Source organism: Lepidochelys kempii, chromosome 1 (genome assembly GCF_965140265.1).
Source record: "Lepidochelys kempii isolate rLepKem1 chromosome 1, rLepKem1.hap2, whole genome shotgun sequence".
Lineage (NCBI taxonomy): Eukaryota > Metazoa > Chordata > Testudines > Cheloniidae > Lepidochelys > Lepidochelys kempii.
This window is the reverse complement of record NC_133256.1, coordinates 112482466-112499389: the sequence shown is the minus strand read 5'-3', so window position 1 is coordinate 112499389 and position 16924 is coordinate 112482466. Positions and strand designations below refer to the sequence as shown.

The window sequence follows — 16924 nt, the reverse complement described above, 5'->3', positions numbered from 1 at the left end:
AATCAAGTCTGAGTACAAATAGATGTCTGATTATGACTGTAACAGTGGCTGACTATGACGAAGCCTGTGTGTTGACAGAGGAAATGATTGTCTATGTTGTTTCTATCACCATCTTGTATTGGAGTTGCTGTTTATAATATTTTGTGTGTAGTTGTTTTTATTTTTAAGAACATTGTAATGTTTTATAGTACTATTTGTATGTTACAATATCTTATATAAAATTGTGTATTTGTAAACTATCTGAAAGACAGATGTGATTAACACTAATGTTCTCCCTTTACCAAAAAAAAGTTTACCTACCAATCATGGAATATTGCATTTTAAATGACCTGGCTCTCTTAACCATTTTAATCATCCATTCAACACAGGAAAAAAAGGAAATGCAACTGTTCATATTTCTTGATCTTTAAACAATGTAATGTGTATATAGATCACAAATTAAAACTGAAACTATTTGGTTTTATATAAATAAGTGGCTTATATAATTGAGGGTTTTCTTTTTTCATATTCTAGACAGAACAAGTTGCTGTTACCTCTGAATTTGAAAGCTACAAAGTCCGTGTTCATAATGTTTTAAAACAACAAAAGAATAAATCTGCTTCTCAGACTGAAACTGAGGGAGCCAAACAAGAAAGGTAAAAATTATGTCTATAAGTGCTTGGTAGTCAAAGACTAATGAAGCCAGCAATAAGCAAGACTTTTTTTGCTATTGTATACCTATTTAAATAAAGGGGGAAGAGGATGAGAAATCCATTTCAGTAGTCTTTTTGGCTAACAAACTGTAGTAATGTGACAGAAATGTTCATCTATGTGATGATTCTTGGTTCACATCTAATTTTTGGCATTCATATTTTATAATTGAGGATTACTGAAATACCCAGACAGAACACTTTAAAAGGATGCTGTCAAGGTTCCTTCCCCACTCTGAATTCTAGGGTACAGATGTGGGGACCTGCATGAAAGACCCCCTAAGCTTATTCTTACCAGCTTAGGTTAAAAACTTCCCCAAGGTACAAACTTTGCCTTGGCCTTGAACCGTATGCTGCCACCACCAAGCGTTTAAACAAAGAACAGGGAAAGAGCCCACTTGGAGACGTCTTCCCCCAAAATATCCCCCCAAGACTTACACCCCCTTTCCTGGGGAGAGCTTGATAAGAATCCTCACCAATTTGTACAGATGAACACAGACCCAAACCCTTGGATCTTAAGAACAATGAAAAAGCAATCAGGTTCTTAAAAGAAGAATTTTAATTGAAGAAAAAAAGTAAAAGAATCACCTCTGTAAAATCAGGATGGTAAATACCTTACAGGGTAATCGGATTCAAAACATAGAGAATCCCTCTGGGCAAAACCTTAAGTTACAAAAAGACTCAAAAACAGGAATATACATTCCCTCCAGCACAGCTTATTTTACCAGCCATTAAACAAAAGGAAATCTAACGCATTTCTAGCTAGATTACTTACTAACTTAACAGGAATTGTGATGCTGCCTTCCTGATCTGTTCCCTGCAAAAGCATCACACAGACAGACTGAACCCTTTGTTCCCCCACCTCAAGATTTGAAAGAATCTTGTCCCGTCATTAGCCATTTTGGGTCAGGTGCCAGCGGGGTTACCTTAGCTTCTTAACCCTTTACAGGTGAAAGGGTTTTGCCTCTGGCCAGGAGGGGTTTTATAGCACTGTATACAGAAAGGAGGTTACCCTTTCTTGTATAGTTATGACAGATGCTTTCAACTTATAAATCACATTTCAGTCTAAAAATTTTTCACATATCTATGTTACTGTAGCTAAAAGATTTTAAAAATCCCTATTTTTTGCTAAGATTATGTTCTGTAAATATCTGTAATTTGATATTACTCTGAAAAATAGAAATTTTTCACTGTTTCCCCGAGGGCTATTAGGTGCTACAGTAAATAATATTTAGTCAGCCAGTTTCTCCTGTTTCTGTGGTGTCGTCCACATGGAAAAAAATACTGGTGGGTGAGGGAATAGTGGTGTGATTGTCAAACCAAAAAAGCGGGCAGGAAAACTCAAGCACAGGGTTAGAACCCGAGTCTAATCCTAACTCCTTGTTAGGAATCCCTTGATTTCCAAGTTGACCCTACCCCTTTTCCCGTAACTAGTGTTGCAACTCCTAGTTTGAACCCAATGGCTGTTGGCGAAACACTTTGATACATTGACTTGTTGTTTTTTTGTAGCTAAATAACACAGATATCTTAAAGTAAGGCTTTATTTTCCTGATTTAAAAGAAAACAGGTAACCTTTATTCCTGAATGAATGTATGTTTATGCTCGCTTTCTCCACCTTCTCCCTCACCAAAACTTAAAACACTTTTTTTTTTCCTGCACGGATTATCTCTTGTCTCAGCTTGGCTGGGGGATGGATCCTAGAGTTCAGAATGAAGCTGAAACTAATGTCTGCCTTTTGGTCAGCAGTTTCAGCGTAAGCCTGTTTTGTGGCATGAAAATATACTGTTGAAAATGGTTTTCAGCTACAGCCTTCCTTACAAAAAAGCTGCTGTTCACACCAGCTTAACTGAACCATTGTTAGCATCAGCAAAAGGCCTAGTGTAGGCAAGGCTCCAGGGGCCAGTCCAGTTCTTACCGGCATGTCAATTAGAGTTGCTTTCAGCAAGGTTTACTGACATGGCGATTTAAAAAAAACAAAACAGTTCCAGTCCCAGAAAACTTGCATAAACAACAGTTTTTACCCTTTGTTACCCTTTTTCTGTAAACTTTCCCTGGCATAAACATGGTGAGAAGGTGAACTGAACTAGTACTGAAAACTTTTAAGTGCAAGTATAGGCCAGACAAATTCAATGCAGTTTCAGAAAGTCTTAGACTTAATTCCACGTGGGATCTATGCTAGCAGTTACCTGTTTCAGGACAACCATTCCTGATGGTCATCCTCAAAAAGAGGTCAGTGTCCTAAAATGACAGTCATTGTGCATAAGCCATGGTTAGGGCTACAATTTTGTCACGGAAGTTACAGAATCCATGACTTCCAGAGACCTCCATGACTTGAGCCCCCAGCACCTGGGAGCTGTAGGGTCCCCTGACACCCCTGGTGGCTGGGAACTGTGGGGGCCCGAGCTCCCAGCTGCAGAGGGAGGCAGGGGTGCCCTGCAGGCAGCTCCCAGCCAGGGCAGAGGCCGGGGTGCCAGGAGCTCCGTGGCAGTGGGGAGACCCCAAACTCCCCGCCACTGCAGGCAGCAGGGCTCCCAGGAAGTCCGAGCCACCAGGGGCGCCCCGCAAGTTGAGTCCCGTAGGCACCCCAAGGCTCGGATCCACCACAGGTGGTGGGGGGACCCTGCACCTCTGAGCCAGGCCCTCTGGTTGATGGGGGGAACCTGCAGCTCCTCATTTTGTCATGCATATTTTTAGTAAAAGTCATGGATAGGTCACAGGTTTCCATTAATTTTTCTTTATTGCCCATGACCCATCCGTGACTTTTACTAAAAATATGTGTGACAGAATCGTAGTCTTAGCCGTGGTTAACTGATTTTTGGCACAGGTCTGGAAATACTGCTGCAGATCCAGCAGAGGGAGTCCTATGATTTGTTATGGGGGATCCCTGATAGAAACTATAAAATAGCATCTCAGGTATTGCCTATTTAAAAAAAAAAAATACTGAGAATTCAGAGGACTTCTTCATCAGATTCTAGCTAGTCAGGGCATGAATTTCTTTGAAGCAAGATCGTTGCAAGGGAATCTCATTTATTTATCTTCCCCTTTTGCCAGCAGAGGAATTCTGATGGGAAGCAGTGTTCTGTTACTACTGGACATAGGCTGTTGGGGAAAGGTTAATTTCAGAAATTTGTAAGTGGAACAGTTTGATCAACAGTTGAATAATACAGGATAAAATTTTAAAGGATGGATTACTCCCCAAGTTAAAGGGTTATTCTACAACTCTTAACCATACAAATAGTTCATTTTAGAAGTCAATAGAATTATTCACATCAGTAAGGACTAAGAGCTTGAATAAGTTTGTTCTTTCTTCAAGTTGTATTTTTCTCAGAATTGGGACAGGTGAGTTGGCCTTTTTTCTCTAGTTTCTCATGCCTGAATCAACTTATCTGAATATAGCACACTGCCAGGTTTTTCTGGTGTTAATTTTTGTGGGTTGCCACCTCCCCCCAACCCAATTTTTCACAACCCTCTCCTGTTTCTTTCCTGTACCTTGTGTTCACCCCTGCCAGGCTGGCGCAAAACAAACAAACATATACAAAAAATGCCCAAGAGACAGTTCTTACCTAAACCTGCACCCCACCCATTATCTATTTTCCTTCCCACCCACAGCTTCTTTAGCTTTGTCCCCCATAACTTGTCTAATGCTGAAAGGATTATTAATGACACTTTCCCTCCTCTTCCCCCACCCCCTTAATCAGGCAATGCTTTGAGCTGTTCCAGGAACATGGACACGAACAGGCCATGTGTTCCTGGGACAATCCCAAAATCAGCTATTTTGTTGTCATTTCAGCTAGGGTTAGATTCTAGAAAGATTTCTGTCATAACACTGAATCATTCAAGCCATTTAGTGTAATGAAAAGGTAATTCATATCTAATAGAATAGATTACCCAAAATACTAATGATACATTTGGCTGTTCTGAAATGGGATAACTTTCTTTAAAATATCTATTGTTTTTTTCCTTAGAGAACACATGGAAATGGTGATAGACCAACTAAAAGTAAAGTTACAAGATGCCCAGCATAATTTACAAATCAGTGTCACTGAACTTCAAGCACTGCAGTCTGAACATGACACCCTGCTGGAACGGCACAATAAGATGCTGCAGGAGACTGTGACGAAAGAGGCAGAACTCCGAGAAAAGTATGGTTCTCTGATGACAAGATATGTTGTATTATTGTGTGTGCAGTTGGTGCCAAGCATTTGTTTGTTTGAACTGCTCTACACTCATGGAAGGGGTATAATTGTGTGCAGAAAGTTAGTGGGATTTCCACAAGGGCTGTTAATTTCTTGCTGTCAACCTTCTGGAGCTTCTTCCATGAGAATTTAATGGTTGAAGATCAGGGATTTTAAACATCCTCCTCCTCAAATTTCCCTACACTTTTTTCTGTTTAACTGTATACTTTCAAAGATTACATTTTTGCAGCTCATTGAGTGCTACTTGCTATTTCTAAGTACCATGTACAGAACTCCCATTGTGTTGAAAGATTTAATCTAGTGAAGTAATCTGATGCAAATGTTCAGATATCTAAATTGCAGTACAGACAGAATGGTGGGAATCCCATCATTGCCATTTAAAGTCCAATTAGTGCCCTTGTGAAAGGTAACATTTTGAAATATCTCCTTCCCACAATCCCCCACTTCACTATTTCGATCAGAGTGAGCATCTGTGACTTTTAATTTTTCAGACAGTGTTATGGTTGACTTAAATTTTTCTGCTTCAGGGCACTTCAACAAACTCCATCCTTCCCCTCCTCTCTTCCTGCTTCCCTGTGTAGTACTATCAAACTTCTTTCTTGTCACAGAGAGTGGGATGGAATAGTCTTTGGAATTGTTGGCATTTGGTATGGGTGGAGAGTAACCAAAGATACTTTTAGCTCCTGTTGGCCACAGAAACAAAGACCGGACCTGGTACTTGAACCTGGCTCTTTTGCTTAGCAGTGAAGCATGAGGCACAGTTTTTTTCCTGAGGTTGGCATAATTAGTGGGAAAAAAATAATATAACTGGGAATCATCTATAAGGTAAACATTCACCTTTCAGGGTCTGTACTATACAGTCTGAGAACATGGTGTTGAAGTCAGAGCATGCACAGACTGTGAGTCAGCTGACGACCCAGAACGAAGCTGTTCGGAACAGTTTCAGAGATCAAGTGAGGCATTTGCAAGAAGAGCATAGGAAAACTGTAGAGACGTTGCAACAGCAGCTATCCAAAGTAGAAGCCCAATTCTTCCAACCTAAGAGTGAACCTAGCACAAGAGGTAAGTTTGTACAGTCCTGCAGCCCAAAAAATCCCTTTTTGTTGATTATTCATGTTTAGCGAACTGGCAGACTGATTCATCACTTCTCTGTAGTTGGTAATCATACAAACATCTCCAAAAACATATGGGGTGCCCATTTACCAACTGTTTTTTACATATAAAATGGTAAGCACCGATATTGGTTTTATAGATTAGAAACCTAACCTAAGCTGGTAGTCCTCAAATGTTTTTTGGCCACACAGTGACGTGTATAGAGTGAATTGGTGGTCTCCGCCCATTTCCTAATGGGTCAGTCAGTATTATAAAGATTACCATCTGAATTGGCACCCTTGTTGGCAGCCTCAGAAAATGAATTGAAGACTGATTCTGGAAGCTGAGCTAAAGTCACTTTTAGAAGGGGTCTCCCCAGTTCAGGATCTAGGCACATTGTGGGGGGGGCACGCACGGGGGAAGAAGGGGCTTGTGTTTATGCTGTTTCTGCTGGTACTTTATTTCATCTGAGCTTGTGTCTCTGTCTCTTTTTCCACATCTGTCAACATGCAACTTTCAAAAGCACTAAAATCCCTTAAGGTTTAGTTTCTAAATTGAAACACTCTACCATTTTACTTAAAAAAAAAATCCCTCACCACTGTTACTGAACCATATACTAATTATGGTTAAATGAACAGGTGTGCTATGAAATGCTTACCCTTCCAAAAAGAGTAAAAAACTAACCCTTGATCTTTAGAAAGATACAGGTAAAACCAGCACCATCCTTTCGTATTTTTAGCGTATGTACTGAAAAAAGATATGATGATCCAGAATGTTTTCTGCTGGGAGTTGTGTGGGTGAGTGGGCACGGACCAGAAACTGGACTGAGATAACCCATTTGGTTCATTGGCGCAATCTCTTAGGGGATGACTGTCCAGCTTTTCACTCCTCCTTTCCCTTTCACTGTGGCTGTAGGATTAATGCACCTCATCTCTGGTCTTACTTTCCACCTTCCCCACTGCCCAAATTTAAGATGGTTACACCAGTGACTTATTTCACATAGGTCATTTAAAAGACGCTTTAAATCACTGGTAATCTGGGCTCTGGTTATAGTGGTGTCTTCGAAGTGAAAGGCTGTGTTTTATATTGTGAAATATGCTTTATTCATATTCATTTATTCTTTACGGATGACTGAACTTCTCACATGATGCTTTGTTTCACTTTACTGCTTATGTACATCTCCTTAATTTAAGATGCTAAAAGATGTATTCAACATCTTTAGTTCTCACATTCTCCTTCGCATCCGGTTGAGTGGCTTCTGGGTGATCATTCCCAGCATACAGCAGTGTTATTTATTAATGTATGCCATCCGAAAGAAATTCTTTTTCAGGTCCATCTGTTTCAAACCTGCCAGTGAAGAACTTGCGAGAACGGAGAAACACTGACCTTCCTCTTCTTGATGTGCACACTGTAGCTAGGGAAGAGGGAGAAGGAATGGAAACAACTGACACAGAGTCTGTGTCTTCTGCCAGTACCTATATGCCATCATTGGAACAACTTCTTAATTCTCCTGAAGCAAAATTTGGCAAGTAAAACCTTTTTTTAAATAATAAATGTTTAAGTACTTAACTAATTTTGAGTTACAGAATCAGTATTACTTGGTACTTTTCTGGGTGCCATAGAAAGTTGTCCTTAGAGCATTGAGATACTTGTCATTCTTTCTCCCGCTTTACTACCATAACTTTTTTTTCCCTGGTGTTGCAGCAACCTTGGGTGGGATTTCCAAGGGAGACTTAATATATAGATCCATGCATAGATCCATGCATAAAATGGAGGAGAATGTGGTGGTGATGACCTTTTATCCAGTTGCCTCGTGGTTAGAGCACTCATGTAGGTTGTGAGAGGCCCAGGTTCAAGTCCCCCTCAGCCTGATGTGGAGCAGGGACTTGAATATGGGTCTCCCACATCCCAGGAGAGTGCCCTAACACACTCTCTCTGGTGTAATGAGTATTTTTAAATATATTTTTATACAAGTGGAACAGCTTCAACAGAAGAGATTGAGTTTCACCCCAGGAATACCCCTTAGCTCAGTGGGATGTGGGAGAGCTGGGTTCAAGTCCTTGCTTTACATCAGGCAGAGTGGGGATTCAAACCAGTTCTCCCGCATCCTGGGGGAGTGTTGAACCACTGGGCTATGGGTTAAAAGTGTGTGTGTGTGTGTGTGCACACAAAAATGAGTGACTTGCATTAGGCACCTATCCCCAGGAGATGGTTCGTGGCTGTGACACCTGAATGGAAATACGCACCTAACTCCCTTTGAGGGGTAGGACTGAGGCCACACCCCTCTCCTGAGCATTTCCTACTGGCTAGCTTAGATGGCTCTCCACTCAACATGTTGGCTTCTGTAAATCCCCCTTTTTAGGTACCTGACTTTCTTCAGGCATTGTATAGGAAACCTGGGCTCCTAGCTCGGGGTTGTGAATTCCACTTGGCAGCAGGTCATCTAAAAGTTAGGTCCTGTAATGCTCAGCCTGAGTTGCGCCTTAAGAATCCCACCCCTTCTAATAGAGCATTAGACACTGCTGCTATGACAAACATTGCTACTTGAGGAGTTGGCTGAGGTTTATGAGAGTAATTTAGCATCTTCTAGGGGTTAGAAATCTGAACTTTGATACCTTCATATTGCAGACATTAGACCCCTATGCATTGTTAGCACTGAATGTACATTCACATTATTAATTTTTGTATAAGCTTTGTCCTCGAATAGGGATTAAGGGTTATGTTAGTTACAGTTTTTATTCATGGATTCCAAGACTACTTAAAATTTGTAAAAAATTTTACATTTAGGGACTTTCATGGGAAGGAGAACAGATGGGTGAATGAGTACATAAACTGTAGGAACTGTGAGTGTGAAGAGAACAGCTCAGAATACTGCATAGAAGGCTATTAAGTTTTCATCCAACTCCTATTAAATTCAGACACAAAACTTCCACTGGCTTTAATGTGAGCTGGATTGGGCTACTGGAGAACATGGGATCAGTGGGAACTTGTGCCAAAGTGCATGGATTTGCTTTTCAAGTCGCAAAAAAGTAGAGCAGGGAAATGCAGGACAACCGGCTAATTGTACAGAGATGACAAGCAAGTCCAAAAACAGTTTTGAGGAAATATTGAAATCCTCCTCCAAAAGGAAAAACAACACAGGAGGTGCCTCCCCCAAACCTTTCTCCCTTTAAAGAAACACTGAAGTCAGATTCTACAAAAATAGTTTGATTGCAACAGACTCTTTTTAGTACTTTTTTTAGTTTTGTGTATATACAAAAAAAATCACAAACCAAAAGTTTGGCAGCAAGAATAGTAATGGGTGGTGATGTAAAATCTGACTTCTCAGAGTTTTTCATTGCTATGATTTGATGTTGCCACCATGAAACCAGTGTAATTCTGAAAAATGTCCCTGATAAACCATCACTCTGAATGTAAAGTAAACTGCAAAGTAATCTTTTTTTGAAATATAAAATTGCAGAGCCACCTCAATGGCAAACAGAACTCACCAAAGAAGAGCTGGTCCAGAAGCTAAACACAACAACAAAAAGTGCTGATCATTTGAATGGATTGCTTCATGAGTCAGAAGCAACCAATGCAATATTAATGGAACAAATTAAGGTTAGTAGCCATGCATTCACTGATATTTTAGATACTGCTCTTTATGGGGGCTTGTTTGTTTGTTTTTGTTTACTGTATGTATGTATGTGTCCCCAAGCAAATCCTTTTATACTTTCATACCAAATTAGTTGTTTCACAAAACTGATTATTCAAACTTGAATGGTTGAAATTTGGTGAGATGCAAAATTTAATTACCTGTAATTTTTTCAAATTATTCATATGTACATAACATTGCCAAAATACACCCAGTACTTGGTAAGGTAAAAGTCAGTTCTCACATGCAAAAAAAGACATAATTTCTTCTCAGAAAAAGCACAACAGTTTAGGTTGAATTATTCTTCCCATGTAACTAATTTTTCTTAATTTTAACTGTTTTACCTCTTTAGTTAACAAAGCCAGTTTGCATTTTCTGCAACTGCATGTAACAGCTTTTTGAAGCCAGTCTTCAAACCAGCGTTCTTGTGAGGTGCACAGTCTGTTAATATCAAAATTTGGGTGCATACTACTTGTTTTGCTATATAAATATTTCCTAATTAGATGAGTGAATAGTTTGCCGAAACATAACCCAAGTAACATATCTACTCAACTCTTTGCATTTTATTCCTGATCACCAGAATTGCCCAGTCTGTATCTTGTTCCCCCATACTTTCTTTATACAACTAAATTGCTTGTAACTAATATTGCAAAACTCTTCCAAAAAGGTGTTTAAGATTATAAATAGGTTAAATGAATTCTGAACCAACAGTGTTATCTGGAGGCCAGCTGTACATTTTAGGCCCCATGGGATCTTTGCCCAGAACACATCTTATGTAAACTACTGAACACTTTCAATACCTTATTGCATGTCTAATATACATGTGCTTTGTTCCTCAGAGTAGTTTGTATTCCGTCGTTCATTTTATAAAAATCAGTAAGAAAATGTAATATTTAATGGTCTCTTTCTGTGTGCAGCTTCTTAAGAGTGAAGTAAGACGACTGGAAAGGAACCAAGAGCGAGAGAAGTCTGTTGCTAATCTGGAATACTTGAAAAATGTTCTGCTGCAATTTATATTTCTGAAGGCAGGAAGTGAAAGAGAGAGGCTTCTTCCAGTAATGGATACCATGTTGCAGCTCAGCCCTGAAGAGAGAGGAAAACTTGTTGCAATTGCCCAGGGTATGAGAAGTACTTGTGTTTTATCAAAAAGTTGCAGAAACAGAATATGAAAGTAGAAAAGACAAAATGAAATGTGGTGTGACTTCCTTCTGTGCAGATCTTCCAGAACAATAAAGCTCAAGAACATGGTGTAAACAGACAGGGAATAGAACTATTCTGGTCATTTAGGAGGGAGTTAAGCTATTCATAACTGTAATAAAACAAGACTGTTAGCCAAAAGTTAAAAATAAAATTCACTCTGCAATTTGAAATAGGCTTTTTGTATTATCCCATTCAAAACATTTTTATTGGGTATTTATTGTCATTTTCCCTATTTAACTAATTACAATTTCCCTAAACGTTTTAGATTGTCAGCTGTAGTGTATGCCCTTTCCAGATCATTTTTAAAATAAGGAATAAGTCAGTTACTGCTGAACATAAAGTAAGGAGAAGTGAGCATGACAGTGAAATGTGTAGACACACTAATGCACTCAGTGGGAGGATTTATAATTGGAATGGCAAGGCAGAAAAGGTTCCTAGCATTGAGTACTGCTGTTCTGGTAATCACTAGGGAATAGAGTTTACCACTAACCTGGGATCCTTAAGGTGAAGTCAATAAACAGGCCTTTTATCTCTTTTCCAAATGCAGACATGTTTCCTGAAATACTCTAAACTAATGGGTTGGTGACCACAGATCGCAATTGACTGGTTGATCCTGGAGCCTCTGCCAGTCGATCGCGATCTCTGGCTGCTAAAAGTCCAGCAGTGCAATGGGGCTAGGCAGGCTCCCTGCTTGCACCAGCCCTAAGCCGCTCCCAGAAGCGGCCAGCATGCCCCCGTGATCCCTGGGGCGTGGCAGGGGTCTCCACACACTGCTCCTGCCTGCAAGCATGCCCCCGCAACTCCCATTGGCTGGGAACTGCGGGGGCAGTGCCTGGAGAGAGGGGTAGCACACAGAGCCATGTGCCTCCCGCCCCGCCAGGGTCGTAGGGGTGTGCCACTTCCGGGAGTGGTGTGGGGCTGGGAGAAGCAGGGAGCCTGCCTTAGCCTTGCTGTGCCACTGACCAGGAGCAGCCCGAGGTAAGTGCAGCCTGGCGGGAACATGCAACCCAAGCCCCAGCCCTGAGCCCCCTCCCGCAGCCAGCATCCTGAACTCCCTCCTTCACCCCAAACCCCTGCCCCAGCCCTTAGCCTCCTCCCAGATCTAGCACCCCATACCTGCTCCTGCACCCCAACACTCTGCCCCAGCTCGGAGCCTCCTCCTGCACTCAAACTCTCTCCCAGAGCTTGCACCCCAACCCCTTGCCCCAGGCTCACCCCGGAGCCCTCTCCCACATTCCAAACCCCTTGGCCCCAGCCCAGAGTCTGTACCCCCTCCTGAATCCCAAACCATAAACCGCTGCCGCAGCCCAATGAAAGTGAGGGAGGGTGGAGGAGAGCAAGTGACGAAGGGAATGGGGGGATGGAGTGAGCGGGGCAGGGCTTTGGGGAACAGGCAGGGTAGATCCTGGGTTGCACTTAAATTCAAAAAGTGATCTTGTGTGTAAAAAGAGACCACTGCTCTAAACAAAGTGTACACTGAACAGTGGTGTTTCATGATGACAAAATCTGTCAAAGTGGTGGCAGTTTTCCAGAGTGTATTTTAAGATATCTCTTCAAAAAAGATAACTGGTGAACATAAGTATGGGATTTGAATGTAGGAAAACTGACAGAAGTAAATGTTTTGTGTCTTTCCCGCATAAGACTGCGTCATTCAGTTCACTTGTGCATAGTTGTTGTTTAGTGCTGGTGAAGATTATAAGCATATTTTTCCTCCCTTCAGGTGAGGAAGAAAGTGCATCACGGCCCTCTGGTTGGGCTTCGTACCTTCACAGTTGGTCAGGACTTCGATGAAACAATGGAAATCTTTTAGACATTTACATTCCACAATTGCACTAACAGAGAAATTTTACTATAGAAGAATGAACCTTACATGTGTAGCATTGACAGTTTTATTTTTCTGATTTTGCAAATTACCTTAGGCAATGCATCTTAGCCTAAAAATCGGAATAGAGGGTTTCTAAAGAACAGGTTCTGACTGCACCAAACTATTTAATTGTTTCTTGTAAACACGTTTAGATTAAGCAAGTTAGTATTCAGAAGTAAAATGAAAGGGGTGAAAAGTTACTGATTACTTGAGAGCATAATTTGGCAAACTGATCACATATTTTATTTTTATTAAAAATGTCATATTTAATAACTAGAACAATAGGTAAAATAATTCTTAGTAAAGTACTTCAAAAATACATTTTCAGGATGCTATTTTCACTCAGTGAATGTGAAGAAAACGAATAGTTTGTATTATTATAAATCTGTTGTCCATATACTATAATATCAAAGTCATATCAAACTGTTTGCACTGCATGATGATCTTTCTAAAATATTGCATGGCTCTTAAGAGAATTTGAAGATATTTGGCATTTTCTGTTTTCACTTTGGCTAAATTCTCAGTAAAAGTTTGCAGCAAAAACGGATTCAGAATATAAAGCTTAGGGCCAAAGAGTTTAGTGACGGCTAAAACTTGTTGTGTTTGGGATATTAATATGTCGGATGGATATTCAAGTCCTGACATTGGATCAGATGCTAGAGAGCGTTCAGAGAAGGCCCAGGACAGACATTTTCAAGAATCAGCAACACAGGTGGGCTGAAATTCTAGGGGAGAGGGCTTAAACTAAGGTATCTTTGTCTAAGGTTGGAATCTGCATAGGCAACTTGAGGGTTGAGTAATGAAGACCAGGCAAGAAGTTGTAAGCAGGCTCTGGCACCATCGTGCTATACTGAAATAAAAGGACTTTGTTCTAATGAACAAAGGTAGGAACAAGATCCAGAAGGAAGGATCTGAATTGGCTGAAGTTTACAATCCTAAATAAAACTGCCAGGAAAGAAGGAAGTGTGTTTGCTTGGAAAACTTTTATAGCAGATGCAGTTTGCAGGCATTCTAATGTAAAGAAATTACTCCTTTCTCTTTTCACTCCTCCTTGTGTCTCTGCCTCTTGGTCAAGTGGTTTGTGCTTCATTTTAGATTCTGCTACTTCATGGCTTTTCTGGAAATACCACTTCCATCTGTAAGAATAAGAATAATTCTGTTGTAAACAGTGCGCTCGTTTCCTCCCCCACTCCCTCCCCCCAGCTTGTGTGTGTGTTTTGTTTGACTTTTTCCTCCTAACCCATGCTGTCTTTTTCCTCTGCATATTCCAGTTCTGTTCTCTTAATTACTCCATTATTTGTGTGTAAATTTATTATATGTACATATGCATTCTTCTCACCTACCATCCAAGACTTTTTCAGGCATTTGTCACCTCTTCTCCAATATGGTCTTATTCAGTCCTAAAACGACACTTTTGAACACAGAGGGGAGGGAAGATATACACTTAGACCCACCAGCATCTCTTTCTCTACAACAGATACTGCTGCCATACCACACTGTACAAACACTAATCAGCAAGAGCAGGGTTAGGGAAAAGCAGTCCTGAGATTCTGGTGTCCATTCCCTTGATAACATAGTATTAATCAGGACTGTGGTTAATCTGGCAGCAAGAACAGCAGTAGAAATTATCTTGCTATGAGAACAGAATTTCTATAATGAGTGGTTATTGATATGAAAGTGACTATATGTAAATAACTTCTTAGTCATCTCCACTTCCGGTGTGTATTTCAAGTTCTGTTGACTTATTATATTGAGGGGAAAACATGTTTTTTAATTGCTATTTGCAGTTAGCACTGCAAAGCCAACATAGTTACTATAGAATGAATCCTTTTTGGCACAAACCAATGCACTTCTTAAATTCTAGTTGCAGAATTGTCCTGGGTCATAGATGAGTCAGAAAGCACCCAGTTTGACTTTCCAATCTAGGATTGCAGGCCTCACAATTAGAAAACCATCTTTTGAACAATTGCAACTGTGGAAGCTGAGACAAGACATGAAGCTGCCACTGTGGTGTTTTTACAGTCATTTTCAGACTATAAGCACCCCTTCCACATCAGTGATTTGTTTTAAATCATTAGATGTTAATCCTAATTTAGACTAATCACAGCTGACTGTGGAAAAAGAAAATTAAAACAATGCCAGGACAAAGTTGGTGGAAAAAGATTTCAGTTCATAATAGTTCACTCTTACATTTTTAAATCATAGCAGGAAAATGTCTGCACTGTTTCTTATGTTGACTTCAAAACTAGTTCAACTGAACATTTGCTGCTGTCATGATTCTTTTCTCCTTGAGTCTTTTCTGCACAATATCTGCACAACTGTCTTTGTTATAGAGAAGCTGTGACAGGAGGATCTTTCTCTTTTAAAATGTGTATTTCAGATCGTAAGATTTTTATTTAACTTTGCAAACTGTGAATAACATTTTATGCTGCTTGCATACTTTCATATTGACTGTATTAAATAGAAATGGCTTTTTGATTTGTTTTCAGACTCTTGACTTGTATATCCACTATTTTAGTGAAACTCAAATATTGTGCTCATGAATGTAATATACACTCCTTGCATATGCTTCTGCTACAAAGGAACATTACTGAGGCCTTGAAAGACCATTGTCAAGAATATTTTAATAATTACAACTAAACATATTTGTATAATGTGTATGATACAATTGTCAGTGCTTTCAAAACAGAACAAATACTTTTCCAGGCTGTGGAAGAAACTTCAGCTGTAAGTAAGTGCCTGGGTTTTTAAATATATAGTTACAGTAAACAGGATAGACAGGACATGTGGACTGGAAGCAGAATTATTTTGAATGGTAAATATATATTTCATTAACTTCCATTTTAGTATTCTAATAAAGCACCCTAGTTGTGACTTAAATTCCAAAAGGCAATTTAAATTGAAAATTAAAGCTGGCACTCTGCTCACCTTTGCACTGTGTTGCTCATTTTTAAAGAATATATGTTGGTCTCACTTTGATTCTTTGTTATGTTTACTAGTTTTACAGTACCATATTATCCTGAGTTGTTTACAGACTTGTAAGAAGACATGACCCCTGCCCCACAGAGTTTACATATTTAGGGCCAAATTAGGGACTCCCTAGCATTAGGAGGAAGAGGGTGTGAGGAGTAAGATGACGTGACCCCGCTTTCCACCCTTGGCCACAGTTTGACTCTAGATGCTGGGGACTCCAAAAGAGCCTGCCAGTTCTGAAGCTAGTGCTAGAAACTGCAGAGGGAGAGTGTTTGGTTAGGGCCATGGCCCCACCCCCTGCATATCTGTTGGACTGTGGTTCGGCAGTTGCTACCTACACTTGTACAAGTCTGCAGCCCCACTCCCTTTTATTGCCTTACAAAAAGGTGTTGTTCCTGCAGCCACCACTTGGCTTGTGCTTCTGTTTTCACTTGCAGAGAGACAGCTGTTCAGAGAGGCAGTCACACTGAATACTTTTTAAATTCACTATTAAAACCTCTTTCTGAGGAGCACACTTTAAAACATATCCTGATTTTTTTGGTAAAGAAATGAAACAAACAAACACTTAAAGTATAACTGCTCCTTTGTTTATTCACAAGCAACTTTTGAGTGGGCCTGAGGGCAACCCCACTGAACATGCTCAGGTCCACCCTTTCTCTCGCACATCTACCTCCCAACCTTTTTGTACTAGCTCTGCTGCTGCTATGACCATTAAACACCTTTTTGCAGAGCCTGGGGAAGGCTGGCAGCAGCCGCAAAACTGGGTGTACGTGGTGTCAGAGGTGCAAAGTGAACACATGGAAGAGAACTTCTTTCTGTTGTAGTAATCGTAGGGGTTACTCGTAACAAAAGTAGATAAAAATGTTTGTTGGAAATGTGACTTAATTGATGGTCTCCTAATGTTCTGTTGTTCTTTTTGTTCAAAATGCATATTCACCGGAGTGTGTGCCTTTGTTCTGAATGCCTGTTTTCTTTGATAATTGGAGTAAATGTTATTCAGGGTACTTCCTGTTATGGATTTGTCCTGCAATACAAAAGTAAAAAGGTTTAAAATAGTAAAAAGTTGCATAACGTGAGTTATGGGTTTACTGTAGAAATACTGGCACAATCCTAACTTGGGGATAGCATCGCCAATGAATGTGAAAATGAATTGTGAAAATGTTGTGGGGAGAAACATAATTTTAGAAATTTAATGTAAAATGACTGTCTTAGTGTATCTTATTAGGAAAAATATAAATGAACTTTAAAAAAGATTCCTGCTTTTGTTATTTGTCTG

General features: G+C 40.1%; 1 protein-coding gene across 4 annotated transcripts in view; it reads left to right on the top strand.

The window, feature by feature from the left end:
• The window catches only part of GCC2 (GRIP and coiled-coil domain containing 2), a 46797-nt gene extending 30471 nt beyond the window's left edge, over positions 1–16326 (top strand). For 3 of the 4 annotated variants that reach the window (XM_073351043.1, XM_073351023.1, XM_073351034.1), the window contains 7 exons: positions 514–635; positions 4655–4831; positions 5730–5947; positions 7308–7502; positions 9438–9577; positions 10529–10730; positions 12532–16326. In XM_073351043.1, the coding sequence (XP_073207144.1) occupies positions 514–635; positions 4655–4831; positions 5730–5947; positions 7308–7502; positions 9438–9577; positions 10529–10730; positions 12532–12602 (1125 nt within the window). In that variant the 3' untranslated portion in view covers positions 12603–16326. Of the gene's footprint in view, positions 1–513; positions 636–4654; positions 4832–5729; positions 5948–7307; positions 7503–9437; positions 9578–10528; positions 10731–12531 lie in introns of those variants that run through there. The other variant, XM_073351053.1, reaches the window with a different exon arrangement.
• Positions 16327–16924: the final 598 nt, after the last annotated feature.